Raw genomic sequence first — 17,216 nt, 5'->3', positions numbered from 1 at the left:
AGTTCTTGAAACTTCATTAATAGACTTTCTTGGGATAGTTTATGCCAATCTTCAAGAGCCTACCAGTTCAGTTCCTTCTGTATCTTCAAGAGTCTTCCAGTTCAATTCCTTCAGTACCTCTGTTACTCTCTCCCACAGATAAAAAATCTGTGACCATTCATGCTGACCTCCTCTGTAGATGTCCAATATCCCATTAGTCCTGTTTGGTAAGGGTCCCACACACTTAGGAAATATTCTAGAAGTGATTTGCAAGCAATCTTCTTTGCAGACTGATTGCACCTCCCCAGTATTCCACAAATAAACTGAAGTCTACCAACTGCTTACCCACAACAAAGCCTTGTCGAGGTTCTGTAGTAGAGGTGGAACATGAACACTATCCTCAATATGACCTCACAAGAAAAATCGCATGGTGTCAAGTAGTCTGGCAACTGTTGTGTGCACTCAAATAGCATTAGGTCAGTTGCCGCAACACGGTCTTATGCCAACCTCTTCATCCCACAACAGTACTTCCGCCCTACATTTTAAATTACTTGTTGGATGTATTCCAGGCACTCTCTTCTGCTACAATTCTTAATCTTTACTGATCCCTCTAGTACCATGGAAGTTTTTCCTGATGTCATAACAACCCGAGGTACCTCGCACTATATTATCAAGGAAACACTGCTAGGTCTTGGTCATGTTGCAGAGTCCAAAAGACATAAGAACTTTTTTGAATAGACTGAAAGGACTGAGTATCACTGTCTTTTCCATGTTCTCTACGGCGAAGGAATTTGCTTGAATGTTTTAGAGTAATCTAACTTGCTGAACACAGTAGTACTTGATAGGTTGTCATTGTAGCTGCATGATAGTGGAAACTGATAACGGTCGGGAGGTGTCCAGGCATTGAGGGCATGAAAGTTTACCACATGGGCACTAACTCCCATCCTTTTTTGAGAATGAGGTGCAAGGCGGAGAACTTCGGTCTCTTTGATGGACGTAACATCCCGGTCACAGTTGCTGCCTCAATTTTTGCCTGTGTAGCTTGTTGTTTGGGCAGTAGGAGGTGACTTGGGCAGGAGTGGCAGAAAATTGGAAGAGTTGCAGAGTTGTTGCCACATAGTGCAGTGTGTCATGGCTACATCTCAGGGGGTGGGAGAGGGGGGGGGGCTGGAAAGGTGAGGAGGAGGGGAAATTCAGCGAGGAGGTCGGCAAAAGGAGTGGAATGGGACACGTGTGATGGAGCAAGGGGTGGTGGAGCAGGATTGACAAGGGGTGGAATGGTGGGAGGTGGCATTGACAATACAGTGGTTTGCCAGATAGAGGAGGAACCCATAGCGGGAAATAAAATCAGGTACCAAAGGTCGGACCCATAACTTTGGCCACAGTAAAAGTTCATATGAAATCTCTACTGAGGTGCAGGTCAATGAATCAGTTGTGCAGGTAGCAGGTTGTGTTTGCTGAACCATTAGCTGCAGTGAAGAGTAGGGGGGAAAGTGGACGCTGGCCAGCAGTGGGTAATAAACAACAGGGATAGACGGAGAGGTCTGAATCAGTGTCAATGAGGTAGGGTGTCAGCGAGAGTGGGTTACCACAATCACACATTAACAGTCACTACAACATTGCAGAGCAGCTGGATGCACCTGTTGTTGGTTGCTGTCAGCATTTGGGTCCCATACACATGGTGCATGGCAGTTAGCAACATTATTGGTGAAGCACTCTTGATGCTAGCACAAGCTGCTTGTTTCCAGTTTGCTTGGTTCACTAATAGTTGCTTGGGGGCAGTAAACACCTGCAAGACAGGCACTTTGGCAGTTGCAGGCTGGGGGAGGGTGGGATGTGCGCATCCACTTAGGTGGGCATGTCCCGATCATAGGCGTCACTGTGATGTGTTAGAAAAGGTGCACAGGTGAGAGGGAGCATGTGTACCAGAGCAGTGGTAAGTTTGCTCATTTCTGCAATTGTGTGGTTCACGAGTTGCATCATGTCTGCAAGGCCATGATGGGGCATGGGGGCGGGGAAACCGATGTGGATAGCAAGTGGGAATGGCTTTGCTAATGAGGGTTGCAAAACTGTGTTGCAGCAACTACGGTGTAGGTGTAGGTGTCCAGTGATTCGAACACACTAGTAGCAATGGTGACAGCTGCATCAACATTTATGTAGTTATCTGCAGCCAGTGTCATATGGCTTACAGCAGGTAGATGCCCAAGCCAATTCGCAAGTAATGAATATTTGGAATTATTGTGGGTTCAGCCAGAGTGTGAAGGTGTTGAAGGAGCTGTGAGGGCTGCATATTGTTGCATTCTTCTGATGAAAAAAGTGCGTGTGTGCCCTGGATCTCTGTTGAGGCCAGCCATCCTATCAGCCTGTCTCTGACAGCACTGAATTTGACATACTTGGACAGAGTGGTGGTGATGTGCTGTTCTGCAGCAACCAAAGCCTCAAGCTGTGCAATCGTCAGGGTGAACTGTGTGGCACTGCTAGTTATTGAAGAACCTGCAATATTGCTTCTGCTTGGGGAAGCCATAGGCGGTAGTCAAGAGAGCTGAATGGGAGCAGATGAATCATAGCTTGGGCTAGTTGGGGGTGGATGGTGGGGTGTGCATTGAGGTGTGGCATTTTGCTTGAACTGTGCATAGTGACTTAGGAGTGCATGCGGCGTGCAAACTAGCCATTGTCTCTGTTATCTCGGGAGGAGCCATGATGATGATGATGATGATGATGATGATGATGATGATGATGATGAATGATTTGTGGGGCGCTCAACTGCACGGTTATCAGTGCCCTTACAAATTCCCAACCTTTGCTCAGTCCAATCTCGCCACTTGAATGAATGATGATGAAATGATGAGGATAACACAAGCACCCAGTCATCTAGAGACAGGTGAAAATCCCTGGCCACGTCGGGAATTGAACTCGGGACCCCATGCTTGGGAAGCAAGAATGTGACCGCGAGACCACAAGCTACGGACAGGAGCCATGAGGTTCTGCACTTCAGCTGGGACCATGCTTGAAGGGAGGGGTCAGAATCATTCCTGGTTTGGTACATAGGGTGCTGTGTGTGAGGAGTGTAGAATTATGCTACATGCACAGTGAATAGGTGTGGCGGTCGCTGGGAGGGGTAAGAGATGACATCAGTAGTCAGCCTGTGCAGTTTGGGTGGAGTCACCAGTGTAGGAACTGCACAGTGGTTCCAAAGAACTACTCTGATCTGCCTAAATGTGGCAAGGGAATGGACAAAATGGAACAATCCAGGACATGCGCAATGCGCGAATACTGGTTACACAACACAGACAACATTTTTATTCAGTGAAAGGAGAGAAAACAATAAGCAGATTATAGTAATCAAATAGACATGAGCATCTACACTCCATGCTAAACAATAAAAAAACAAAAGATGGCGTTGTGTAGGAAGTGAAAACTGTCACACTGATACACAGTTTTAAATTTTGCAATTACTGATTCCACAACTAGTGCAGTTAAAACAAATCTAACTTTGAGAAACACACAAATTGCTGATAATAATCTGAACCATGATGTCCTCATCTACTTGCACAACCTAGGGGAGCATTGCCGTCGCCTCCAGGAGGTTTTTTCTTGCCTCCAAGGTGGTAATGAGAATTAACCTGGAAATTTGTGTTTTTGGTGTTCTGGAAGTGACACAGAATTTCTCCTACTAGCTCCCACCAAATATGCAAGAAGATCTATGCCTCTGCTAAATTCCCACACCCCATAACATTTAAAGTAATTCCAAAGATTCCTCGGAATGGCATGCTTTCACCAACATCACCTCAGAAATGCAGGTGGAATTCAAACACTGCTCATTTTCGATCCCCAGAGTAACCTCACAAAAGGCAACAGACCCCTACCCTGGACAGTGCAAATGACAGACAGAGTCACATTAACAAAACAAGGCCTCTCCAATGCTGCCCTTCTAGCAGGTCATACCCACCCACCTGCCCCCCCCCCCTTTCCCCCTTTCCCTCTCCCTCATTTATTACAGACACCAGCAAATCCTCCATAGGCATTGTCCTTCAGCAACGTTTCAAAAGTTATTTCCAGCCGTTGAATTTTTCTCTGGAAGCTGTCTGAGCCTCAGGAGCATTGGGCTGCATAAGACTGTGAGCACTTTGCCGTTTATGAAGCAATATAATATTTTCATCCCTCTGTTGAAGGTCGCCCCTTTACAGTTTTCACTGATCACTGCCACCTCACCAAAGGTTTTTGCCAAAAAGATAGTGGCTAAATTTCCCCTTCGCTGTTCCACCAGCAGGAATATGTTACGCAGTTTACCACAGACATATGATGGGTAGGTGTCAACAACACCGTCGTTGACTGTCTTAGTTGCACCTAAGGCCTCCCTCGGCTATGCCATCTTGGCAACCACCCAGACAGCTGATCCTGAACTACAAAGCTGCGCAGCAACCCCAACACTGGCCTCAACCTTCGACCGTATACAGTTCCTGGTGCGGAATCGTACATTCGGTGCAACTTCCATGTAAGTTGCAACTGCCTAGAAGACCCTACAGAATGCGTACACTCCTACCTCCTTCCTGACTTCCCCAGTCAGCTTTTGAGCCCCTCCACAGCCTGTCTAGCCCCAGTGCGTGGTCAATTGATAGCCCTTGTGCACGAACACTTCATATGGCCCAGCGCATAACTGGACTGCACCACCTAGGCACACACCTGCCGCCCTTGCCAGCCTGCCAAAGTAGATTGCTACATCCATGCTCCCTTCACTCCTTTTCCTCCAATCAATCACCGTTTTTCCCATGTACATATTAACTTTGTTGGACACTTCCCATTATTAAACAGCCACAGGTACATACACTCACTGTCATCAACATGTTATCTTGCGTCTTTTTAAACTTGTATTTTCTCAGATTAATAGTACCTCCTGTGTTCTAAATACTTTCAAAACAAGATTCAATACTGCTAATTTTTTTTGCCACACCTTGTTAGCTGGGAGAAGACAGTGAACATACATTGTTACTTTCTTCACTAATTCACCGCCCAGTACTTTACCTATATCACACAATTGGGTGGAAAGAGGCTATACATATTTTTTTATATGTATATATAATAAAATGGGGAATTATTGTTTCCAAAAACCTCTAAAAAATAGGTAGCTCTTGTCTGCCTAAATGATTATTAGAGTAAACATCTGAAGTAAATTTGTCAAGAACTTTTTGAGATTTTTGGGAACAATGTTTCCACTTACATACACTCAAAGTTTTTGACCGATTTACTGTTTACTTTAAATTTTTGCACAATAATATAGGAAATATTTATATGAACATAGGCTATATATTTTTTAATGTGTATGATAATAGAAAACCCAGGATAGAAAATAACAACATTATGAAAAGGAAAGTTGCCATTCACCATACAGCAGAGATGCTGAGTCGCAGATTAGCACAACAAAAAGACTGTCACAAATAAAACTTTTGGCCAGTAAGGCCTTTGTCTAGACACACACACACACACACACACACACACACACACACACACACACACACACACACAAAAGACTGCAAGAAAGAAAATGCTGTGCTGTGAAAATGTGTGGTTTCCTTTTCTTTCTCACAGTCACTTTCAACTACAGTAGTAGGGCATTAGACACATTGTTTCTCTGCTACATATTCTCTCTCTCCACAACAATATACTATGTTGTTTTCTACCTCACATTCGGTTTTAACAGAAATCAGGAAAGTTGTATTTACATTTTATCAGCTTATGGTTACAGTACTTACTGTGAAATCTGAATCATCTGAAACTTTGTAATCCTACACATTTGCAGATTAAAATTATGCAAAATACATTGAGACTCCTACCCTTACAGATCCCTCGGCAGACAGTCTCTCTCATACCCCATACACCTATTATACCAACCAGTTTAGCCATTCATTTTAAGTGACTTCAGTTACCAATCAAGGTTTCGTTTGCAATAACAATAAACAAGTGTCAGGTCAGAGAGAGGGAGGAAGAGAAGATTGACAGAGAAAAAGGGGCGAGTGGGGGGGGGGGGGAGAAAATAAAAAAATGAATATAGAGAGGGGAAAGGAGGAGGTGAACAGAGAGAGAGGGAGCGTAGGAGATGGAGGGTGATAGGGGCAAGGAGGTGACTGGCAGAGAGAGAGGGGTGAGGAGGAGGAAGAGGTGGACAAAGGGGGTGGGGGGGGCAGGGAGGGGGAGGATGAGTCTAGGACATTTATCCAGTTCCACGTGGGAAAAATATATCTAAAAACAAAGATGATGTGACTTACCAAACAAAAGCGCTGGCACGTCGATAGACACACAAACAAACACAAACATACACACAAAATTCAAGCTTTCGCAACAAACTGTTGCCTCATCAGGAAAGAGGGAAGGAGAGGGAAAGACGAAAGGATGTGGGTTTTAAGGGAGAGGGTAAGGAGTCATTCCAATCCCGGGAGCGGACTGATGTCTGCTTGTGTCTGTATATGTGTGGATGGATATGTGTGTGTGTGTGTGTGTGAGTGTATACCCGTCCTTTTTTCCCCCTAAGGTAAGTCTTTCCGCTTCCGGGATTGGAATGACTCCTTACCCTCTCCCTTAAAACCCACATCCTTTCGTCTTTCCCTCTCCTTCCCTCTTTCCTGATGAGGCAACAGTTTGTTGCGAAAGCTTGAATTTTGTGTGTATGTTTGTGTTTGTTTGTGTGTCTATCGACGTGCCAGCGCTTTCATTTGGTAAGTCACATCATCTTTGTTTTTAGATATAGTTGTCCCACGTGGAATGTTTCCGTGGAATATATATATATATATATATATATATAGCAATTGCGAAGCAATGCCGGGTTCGCTAGTGTGGTATATTTGCAGTTCTCTTGAGCTAATTCCAATTCCCAATACATTCTAATAAGGTCTCAGCTTGGAGTTTATTTATTTAAATTTCTGTAATAGCTCTTCAAGTTATTCAAATTGATCTGATTTATAATTTTTATATTGCCACCCTTCTTTCCTCGTTGTATTCCCCTCCCAGAGATCCGACTGAGGGGAAGTTTTACCTCTGGAATATTGTACAAAGGGGTCCATCCCATGAGCGTCTAGGGAAGTAATTCCAGTGGTGGTTTCAGTTGGAAAAGAAAGAAACATGCTGAAAGTCATCAGAAAGAGAAAACGGAATTGGATTGGACATTGTTTGAGGAGGTACTGTTTAGTGAAGGAAGTAATAGAAGGAATGGTGGAGGGAAAAAGGGGAAGAGGAAAAAGAAGATATAAAATACTGGACAATATCAAAGGAGGCAAATATTCAGAAATGAAAAGACTGTATATGGACAGACAAAACTGGAAGTTATGAATGGTGGGCTCCATGTGGTTCCCAAGTCGTGCAGTGACCGTAAACCATAAAATTACCAAATATACAGCAACCAGTCGCAAAATCATGTTTTATTTATTCACTTTTGCAAATCGATTTCAACTGATTAACAGCCATCATCGGTGTTTTCAACAAATATGTGCCCTGAGTAGTAATACTGTCTTAAGCAGAGGTCAAACAAACCAGTTCCGGCAAAATTAACAGCAGTCACAAAACTTCCAAGCTCTAATATGCAAAAGGCAACTACAATTTTTCCTTGTTTTATGTGATTTCTAACGATGATTCACCCCCAGTATCACAGATTCAGTGGTATGGAAGCTATGAAAGAAAGATGCATAATGAATGTGACAAAGATACCAAAAAGCAGTAATTCCACTGAGTAAATGTAAGTTGTCCATGGCAACTATTTTCCATGTCCTAATTTATTGGACAAGTTCTAGCTTGTGATTCTTCAATTTCTCCAGGTGTATTTTATGATGAAATAAATTTCGGGTGAACAGCCTGGTATGAGTGTGCATAGGGCACAATATTTCGGCAATTGACCACGTTGCCATCATCAGGTGCGCTGATGATGGCAACGTGGTCGATTGCCGAAATATTGTGTCCTATGCACACTCATACCAGGCTGTTCACCCAAGATTTATTTCGAGTTCTAGCTTGGCACATCCAGTAGTGAGTGTGTCACTGAAGAAGAGTAGATTACTTAGCACAAGGGAATATACAAATATACCATGATCAACAAAGAAGCCTTAGCCTTTATGCTCAAATTTTAAAAGTTCATATTCTATATTCTAAATAGATGCATAGTTTTAATGATCTGACATTACCCACAAAATGTAAGTTAATCTACACTTATAAAATGTAAATTAATGTACAGTTATAAAATGTCAAGAAGAGTCTGAAAGACACAAAAGTCTTCAGATAACTGTTAAAAACTAGTGTTATTTATGCAGATAGGTGTACAGTATAGTTAGAAAAGTAGCAAAGTAAATTTGTTGCCATTGTATGGGCTTCAGCCTAGATCAAAATTCATTCTGACTCACATCGTAACTTTCATGTAACTGTTTTAAAAATACATGCAGTCTTATCCACTGAGGAAGGTGAACAGCAGTATTATGATTAAAAAACTTTTTATGTCTATTTTTCAAACACAGTTAGACATGTAACTATTCTCATGCATAATAGTCTTCAGTTCTTTGCCAAAATTTAGAAAGAATTTCAAGAAGACCAGTGCATAAAGCAAATATTAACTTCAAATAATCAACCGCATTCAAATCCTAAGTAAGATCTTAAGAGAACTGGGTTTGATAGTGTAGAAAGTGTTGTGAGAAATGCTGTAAAGTGTGGGAGGAAAAGCTAATAGATTTTGAAGGTATAATGAACAATCTCAATCACGTGCATGTATTGGACTGTTACTTTTCTTAAGTTTCTGAGAAAACAAAAAGTATTTTAAATGAATACATTCAGTTTATGTCAAGACAAAAAACTCGTAGGACATGATTAAAACAGCACTAAAAACAAACAATAAATGTCTGAAAGAAAAGAAAATAGCACGCAACAAGTTAATCAAGTCTTCTGACAACTGGATACTTCTAAAATATTAGGTGAAGTAATCTTGTCAAGCACAATAACAGTTATAAAAGAATCTGACTAAAGCACACTGAAAACAATCAGAACAGAAAAACAGAGAAGTTAGACAAGTCTATTAACAACTTAAAAGCAGTAGCACTGAGTTGTTAACAGGCAGACACAGAAAGAAAGAAAACTGGCTAGCTTTTGGAGTAATCCCTTTATGACCTAAAGTAAAATGTACACACAACTATGCCCCTCTGTGGTGCGCTGACAGCATGTAGGGGCCTAGGTGCAAGTGCACTCCTGGATATATATAAAAGTCTGAAATTTGTGTTTGTGTTTGCTATTGTCTCTATCACCGTGCCAATGCTTTCGTTTGGTAAGTTACAGAATCTTTGTATTTAGATATATTTTTCCCACATGGAATGTTTCCCTCTCTTTTTATATACAGGGTGTTACAAAAACGTATGGCCAAACTTTCAGGAAACATTCCTCACACACAAAGAAAGAAAATATGTTATGTGGACATGTGTCTGGAAACGCTTACTTTCCATGTTAGAGCTCATTTTATTACTTCTCTTCAAATCACATTAATCATGGAATGGAAACACACAGCAACAGAACGTAACAGCGTGACTTCAAACACTTTGTTACAGAAAATGTTCAAAATGTCCTCCGTTAGCGAGGATACATGCATCCACTCTCCGTCGCATGGAATCCCTGATGCGCTGATGCAGCTCTGGAGAATGGCATATTGTATCACAGCCGTCCACAATACGAGCATGAAGAGTCTCTACATTTGGAACCGGGGTTGCGTAGACAAGAGCTTTCAAATGAAAGTCAAGAGGGTTGAGGTCAGGAGAGCATGGAGGCCATGGAATTGGTCCGCCTCTACCAATCCATCGGTCACCGAATCTGTTGTTGAGAAGCATACAAACACTTCGCCTGAAATGTGCGGGAGCTCCATCGTACATGAACCACATGTTGTGTCTTACTTGTAAAGGCACATGTTCTAGCAGCACAGGTACAGTATCCTGTATGAAATCATGATAACGTGCTCCATTGAGCATAGGTGGAAGAACATGGGGCCCAATCAAGACATCACCAACAATGCCTGCCCAAACGTTCACAGAAAATCTGTGTTGATGACGTGATTGCACAATTGCGTGCGGATTCTCGTCAGTCCACACATGTTGATTGTGAAAATTTACAATTTGATAATGTTGGATGAACCATTCGCAGAAGTGTACCCGTGGAGGCCAATCAGCTGCTGATAGTGCCTGCACACACTGTACATGGTATGGAAACAACTGGTTCTCCCGTAGAACTCTCCATACAGTGACGTGATTCACGTTACCTTGTACAGCAACAACTTCTCTAAGACGCCAATCAATTGCTTCGAACGTCCCTGTTGGGACACCTTCGTTCTGGAAATCTGTCTCGATACAAACGTAGCGCGCCACGGCTATTGTCCCATGCTAATCCATACATCAAATGGGCATCTGCCAACTCCGCATTTGTAAACATTGTAAACAACTGCAAAACCACGTTCGTGATGAACACTAACTTGTTGATGCTATGTACTGATGTGCTTGATGCTAGTACTGTAGAGCAATGAGTCGCATGACAACACAAGCACCGAAGTCAACATTACCTTCCTTCAATTGGGCCAACTGACGGTGAATCGAGGAAGTACAGTACATACTGACGAAACTAAAATGAGCTCTAACATGGAAGTTAAGTGCTTCCGGACACATGTCCACATAACATCTTTTTTTTATTTGTGTGTGAGGAATGTTTCCTGAAAGTTTGGCCGTACCTGTGTGTGTGTGTGTGTGTTTTATTCCAGCTCTTAAAGGATTACTCCGAAAGCTATTGAGGTTTTTCTTTTTTTTTTTCTTTTTGTGTGGGGCTAGTAACAAATCGATACTTCTGCTTTTCAGTGAGTGATCTCATTTAATCCAAAACTTTCCTACAACATCTATTGACAACTAAATACTTTTAAAAACTATGAAGTAATTCAAAGTCCACAACGAGAGATGAAAATTTCAGCAATATTACACTTGGCCTTTTAAAATTTGGTATATTTTGCACCCAAATGAGGTGAAAGCCACCTAGATTAATATCAGCATTCACTAAGATTAATAAAACATGGGAAATATCAAGTTATATCATCACAGTGATGGATGGCAATTTCAACAAAAGACAGTCACACTACTGAAGAAAATTAGAATATAAAGATTCCCTTTCTTCAGTGTTAAATGAACTTTCATTATTACATCAGACAACCTTGGAGGGAAATTTACCTGTATTTATTCAATTACTTTTCTTGATAGCTTCCTTTGAGAATAACCCATGAGGAATGGAGGGCAGGTTGAAAGCCCTACAACAGAGGAGCTCTGTGTAGCACTGCTTCAGAGTATGTGATCGCCATTATCGGGGACACCTAGTTCCTGAGACAGCACCAGATTCTTCACTTGCTGAGGTTAAGTGTGAGTGTACCGTTATCCCGTTTGGATCATAATCAACTGCTTGTAGTCCATAATCCCTGTATCCAATGTAGTAATCCTTGCAGTGGATGGTATAGCTCTTTACTATTGGAACAGGTTTCCTGAAAACACTAACACAGGGCCTCCCATGTGACTAGAAGCCATTTAGGTTCCACTGAGAAAGACATCAATTTCATCAGTAATGTTTTTCTTTGCTTTCCTCTTTTCTCTTCACCAAGTTGTAAAGCTTATGACAGCAGAAGGGTACACAAACTTTTCGGGTCACTCAAGGCTGATTTCAATGTATTTATCTTTGGACAGTGCCTCTGATTCATTTTAAATGATGAATTTAAGATGATCAGACTGTTTTTGGCTTTTTTCCTATGTTTTTGAATTGCAATCTAACTTTCCTTAGTTCACTGGTGACAGTAGTCTTCACATATCAGGACACACTGAAAAATATACATTTTGTCCACCGTTTTCAGGGCAGAGTGGACTGTCCATCATGGGTATCTGTTGGCTTAGTTATCAACAGGAGGCAATTACTTGATTTGCCAGTGGTGTGTTCTTGCAGCACATGGCTTGACACCTGTCTTCGATGTTTGCATGGAGTTGCACCAGATACGTTAATTGGCTCCTTTCTTCTGTCATACAGAATGTCACTGCATACATTGCTGTAATGCATTCTTTGGTGCTTTAGCATTGCCATATGAGTCATAGTTTGTAATCTCTTTTTTGGATTCTCCATTTTTAATGATATACAGAGCAATCTAGGTCTGTCTCCCCCCCCCCCTCCTCCCCCCAGACAATTAACGTAGGAAGGGTGGGTGTGTTGGTTGGCTGGTTTGAGGTATAAAGGGACCAAACTACAGGGTCATCAGCCCTTTTTCCTCGAGCAAACAAGTCTCAAGGGAAAACAATTAAAAAACAAATGATTGGGGGGAAGTAAAAGGGCATAAAACTAATGAGGAACCACACCAAAAGAGAAAACAAAAGAAGTGAACCAAAATGGGAAATGGGCAGTCAAAGGGAAAGCAAACCAAATGGGAAAACAGATGGAGGAAGGTAATAAAATCACACAGCAGATGGCCTGGGCAGGCTGATCACAAGGACAGAAAAGGAAGAGCTAGCCACTCAGCAGCATACTAAAATCACAAGCCTGAAAGACAAGGCGAGAAGAATACACATAGGGAAAAGATGAACACCAAAGCAAACAAAATCAAAGAAAGAATGACGAAGAGGTAGAAGGGAGGGATGGTGGAGGGCTAGGAGAGAAGGCCAGGTGCAGAACCTCAGACAGTATGATAAAAAAAAACGTCACAAATAAAATGTAAAACTAAATCGGCCATGGAGGCATTGTCACCCAACACTGTAGGTAGGGTGCTGGGATGGTTAAAAGTCTGCCGCAGAGCGGGTAAAATTTGGCAGTCCAACAAGAGGTGGATGACAGTCATACGAGAGCCACAGTGACACCGAGGTAGGTGCTCACAACAGAGAAGGTGACCATGTGTTAGCCAAGTACGGGTGATGCAGAGCCGGCAAATGACAACAGAATCCCCGCAAGTGACTCACATGGATGACTGCCACAAATTTGTCATCTCCTTGATAACATGGAGTTTGTTTGGGGTACTGAGGGTGCGCCATTCAGTATCCAAGATCACAAAAACTTTGTGGCAGAAGACCGACAGGAGATCAGTCTCTGGCAGACCGATATCCAGAGTTGGCTTACCAGTAGCCTGTTTGCCCAGGCTATCAGCAAGTTCATTGCCTGGTATCCCAACATGTCCTGGGGTCCAAACGGAGGTCACTGAACATCCACTGTTCCCGAGGGCATAAAGAGACACATGGATGGTCATTACCAAAGGATGCTGAGGGAAGCACTGGTCAAGAGCTTGTAGGCTGCTTAAGGAGTCACAACAGATGATGAAAGACTCATCAGCGTAGGAGCAGATACGCTCAAGAGTGTGATAAATGGCTATCAACTCTGCAGTGAAAACACTGCAGCCATCTGGTAAGGAGTGCTGTTCAGTATTGCCAGCTTGAGCATAAGCAAAGCCAACAAGACCGTCAACCATTGATCCATCTGTGTAGAGTATTTCTGAGCCCTCAAACTAACTGACAAGAGAGAGAAATTGCTGGTGCAGGGCTTCAGGTGGAATGGAGCCTTTTGGGCCTTGTGACAGGTCCATCCAAAGCAGTGACCGAGATATGAAGCATCGGGGTGTACATAAGTGGACCCATAGGAAAGGTGGTAGAGGGGAAGCATCAAGTTCATTAAGAAGTGGCCAGACACGGACGGAGAGGAGATTCCCAGTTCTAGGCCACCATTGCAGGTGAATGTGTGAACTATTTGTAACAGAGAAGAGTATGAATTTTATTGCTCATCATTTCACTTGTCGCAATTTAAGCTGTTGTCTTATGTTCTTGCTCACTACGCACTAGTAAATCGCCACATATTCTGAAATAAACAGCAAAGTATTTGTGACAAGGAAGAATATGACTTTTATTGCTGCCTGTTTCACTCACATAAATGTAAGCTGTCCTCTTAGGTTTCTGCCTAACTACACACCCAGGAATGACCACACATTCGTAAATAAACAGCAAAATATTTATTTCATTCTTCGTTCTCCAACCAGACAAACGTTCAACAACATCAATTATTGCAGAGCATATTGTATTATGATCATAATGAACATGATAACAATGCTAAAAAAAATTGGCATGCGTCAATTTGTAACCTCTAATCTCTAACTCAGCTAAACATGACGTTATCCATTACACTGCAGCTTACTCCTCCGAATTGTGTATTGTGCATTAGTTATCATAAAATCTCTTTAAGCCTTACACTGTTAATGCTTTATTAATTGACATTTGATGATAGTGTGACATATTTGCGATATGGTACTTTCAATGTATCACTGTTTTGAAATGGCATACCGCACACATATGTCACACACTATGAAGGAAATGAATAATCAAAATACGCACTTCACACAGGGGTCATCCACATGGCTCGCAGAAGTTGATAGTCAAAAGCCCACTGGTGGAATGACCACTGCAAAAAGTTCTGTGAAGCCACATCAACACTGCCACTGAAAACATTTTTCCTACAGTATTTCGCATCTGTTTATGACTTTGTTTCTTGTCTCTCTCTTTCTGTCCGCACTGGCAGCAAACATTTCTCAGCATATTCGCATAGTTTGCAATGCTATTTGTTGTATTATTTTCGTATTGTCTGCTATGTCATGTCTAGAGACGAGGAAACTGTAATATGTGCTGCTGCATTATTAATACTTGAAGTTTCATGCAAACCAAATGAAAGACATCATCGTCGTTCACTCTTTTTTTATTTATATATCGTGACTTGTGACCTTAAAGCCATAAGCATCTGTCACTGTTTTGTAGTTTTACAGAATAAGGTTGCGTTTATCAAGGAATTTCATAATTGGTTTAAAAACTATGATATTATTTTGATGGAGAGTTTGTATAGTAGTTCATAATGGTTGATAAAATCGGATTAGTTGTATGAAATCAATTTGTTGGTTTGCATGCAGTCTTCATTGGTGACCAAAAGCATACTACAGAACAACTGATGCGAAAAACTTGCTACATATAGAAACTGAATATGGAAAATAGCTCTAGTTTCCGTAATTTCACTTAGAATTTCTAGCAAATATGGTATCACTGTTTCTTTAAAAAAAGAAAGCAATTTCAGGAAAGCAATTACAACCAAATATGCCATTTATCTTCTTTTTTTCATTTTTTGTCGAGAGGAGTTTCATTCCAGAGCCTTGAGTATTTCACATTTTGAAACAAGCTACGACAAATGACCTTATCTTCTCCACAGTCTTCCTCGACATTCTACCAAATGCAGCAGCAGTTTCTGCAATGTCTTGTCTGAGTGCTGTTCTTGTACTGCTTGCTTCATATATTCCACAAGCACCCTTCAGTCTGGTACAACGATAACAAATTGACAGCCTACAATCTTGCCCACTGCAATCCCCCTCCCGCTCCCCCTAGAAAAACTTAGCACAACATGAGAAAACAAAATATATAACAACTATGTACAACAGACAACACAATGTGACATATAAACTTACACTTGCGCAGTGCAGAGGTGATGTGGTAGCTGCCCTGAAACATTGTTTCCTTTGCACAGACATTGTTATGTACAGATGTTTCCGTGTTTTGAAAGAGGTTTCCAAATGGTGTCCACATCAAGTAGCCAGAAACATGTTTCAAGTTTAGTGTGTACACGGCTTGAAGTCTACTCAACCCACTGCCACTGACTACAGAAGGAACACACACATCCCCATATGATAGATTACACCACCTTTCACCTAACTTCATAGTTTTCAGTTTAATTCACTAAGTTCATAAATTTTTGCTATTTTCTGGTGAACACAAAGGAAATATGACTAAAAAACATGTGTTCTGAGGTAGAATTTGTGGTTGTGGTATGTCGCAAAATAGCTTGATTAACTTTACCCAGACACCAATTTCAATTTTTTGACGAGTTTTACTTGTTCTTACACGTCTGTGATATTTTAAGAACTGAAATTCATTACCACAAACTATTGTATAAACTTTGTATTTTACATTTAATTTGCTCTACTTATACAGATTTTATACAATATATTGGTGAAGATTGGAATTTTTAATCATATATGACAATTACATATGTTTTACTCGTATTTTGGGGGTTTTAAATTTTTCCACGATTCTGCATTTTCCTCAATTTTGTGGTTTCTATGCATGGACCACATGAAAATGAAAAATAGGGTTTTCACTGCATTAAGTCCTCTTTGATAATGTGCAATATAATTTTAACCAGAGTAATAATATTTTTAAGACTGGTGCAGATAATGCAGATTATATGTCTTTCTGATCAACAGGAAAATTTGCAGCATGTTTTAGAAACATTAAAGTGATACTGCATGTAATTAGCTAACTAAATTGGAGATGAAAGATACTGTGACATACATTATGAGTCAATTATTCAGTGCCCCTGCACAAATTGCATAAATGAATTTCTTATTCTGAGGTACAGAATACTAAAAGTCAATATTTTTGCTGTTTGTTTTAGTTTTGACTTACTTCTTCTTCTAAAAGTGTGTGCAATTCTTTACAGCAATCCTCCAGTCTCCGCTTGTCAGCACTATCAACAACCCAAATTAGGCCATCAGTTGTTTCAAAATAGTTCCTCCAATAAGAACGCAGGGATTTTTGGCCCCCTACATCCCACACATTCAGCTTGTACCTGTTATAAACAAAGATAAAAAACAATATCATGGATGGAAAGTCTATTGCAAATAGTAGAGCAGAAGTCTTGCAATGCTGCTGGGCTCGGGATGAAAGGAAGATAAGGGTTTAACATCCTTCACTAGGGTTGGAACACAAGCTTGGAAAGGGGAAGGAAGGTGAAAGAAATCAGCCACACCCTTTCAAAGAAACTATGCTGGCAGTCCCTTTAAACGATTTAGGGACTCCACAGCCAGGTTTGGGCTACTTTCAGTTACAAAGATGACATAACTAATTTATTTGGTAGTATTCTTAAAATAACCATTCTTAACACTGACACTGAAACCATAGTTTCTGAAGAGAGATGATGCATCATTTGGAAAAATTGATTTATGAGTACATAAATAAATACAAAGATCTGGCAGTCAGAAACAGAAACCAAAACATTGCATTGAAACAAGCATTCAGTTCATAGTGCTGTGGAACGTGGGAAAAAAATACTGCAAATTGGCATTCCTGAGAAGAAGAACTACACCAAAAATGCAACAGGAGCGTAATATGTAAGAAATTGTCCACGCAACCTGCCACTGATGATGC

General features: G+C 41.2%; 1 protein-coding gene across 1 annotated transcript in view; it reads right to left on the bottom strand.

The window, feature by feature from the left end:
- Positions 1 to 17,216, bottom strand: part of LOC126260072 (ADP-ribosylation factor-like protein 2) — a 113,731-nt gene that overhangs the window by 63,564 nt on the left and 32,951 nt on the right. Inside the window, exon 3 of the mRNA XM_049957271.1 lies at positions 16,476 to 16,638. Coding sequence (XP_049813228.1) covers positions 16,476 to 16,638 — 163 coding nt within the window. The remainder of the gene's footprint in view (positions 1 to 16,475; positions 16,639 to 17,216) is intronic.

This window comes from Schistocerca nitens, chromosome 5 (assembly GCF_023898315.1).
Source record: "Schistocerca nitens isolate TAMUIC-IGC-003100 chromosome 5, iqSchNite1.1, whole genome shotgun sequence".
Taxonomy (NCBI): Eukaryota; Metazoa; Arthropoda; class Insecta; order Orthoptera; family Acrididae; genus Schistocerca; species Schistocerca nitens.
The sequence above is the reverse complement of the archived record's forward strand: the minus strand, read 5'-3'. Positions and strand labels throughout refer to the sequence as shown.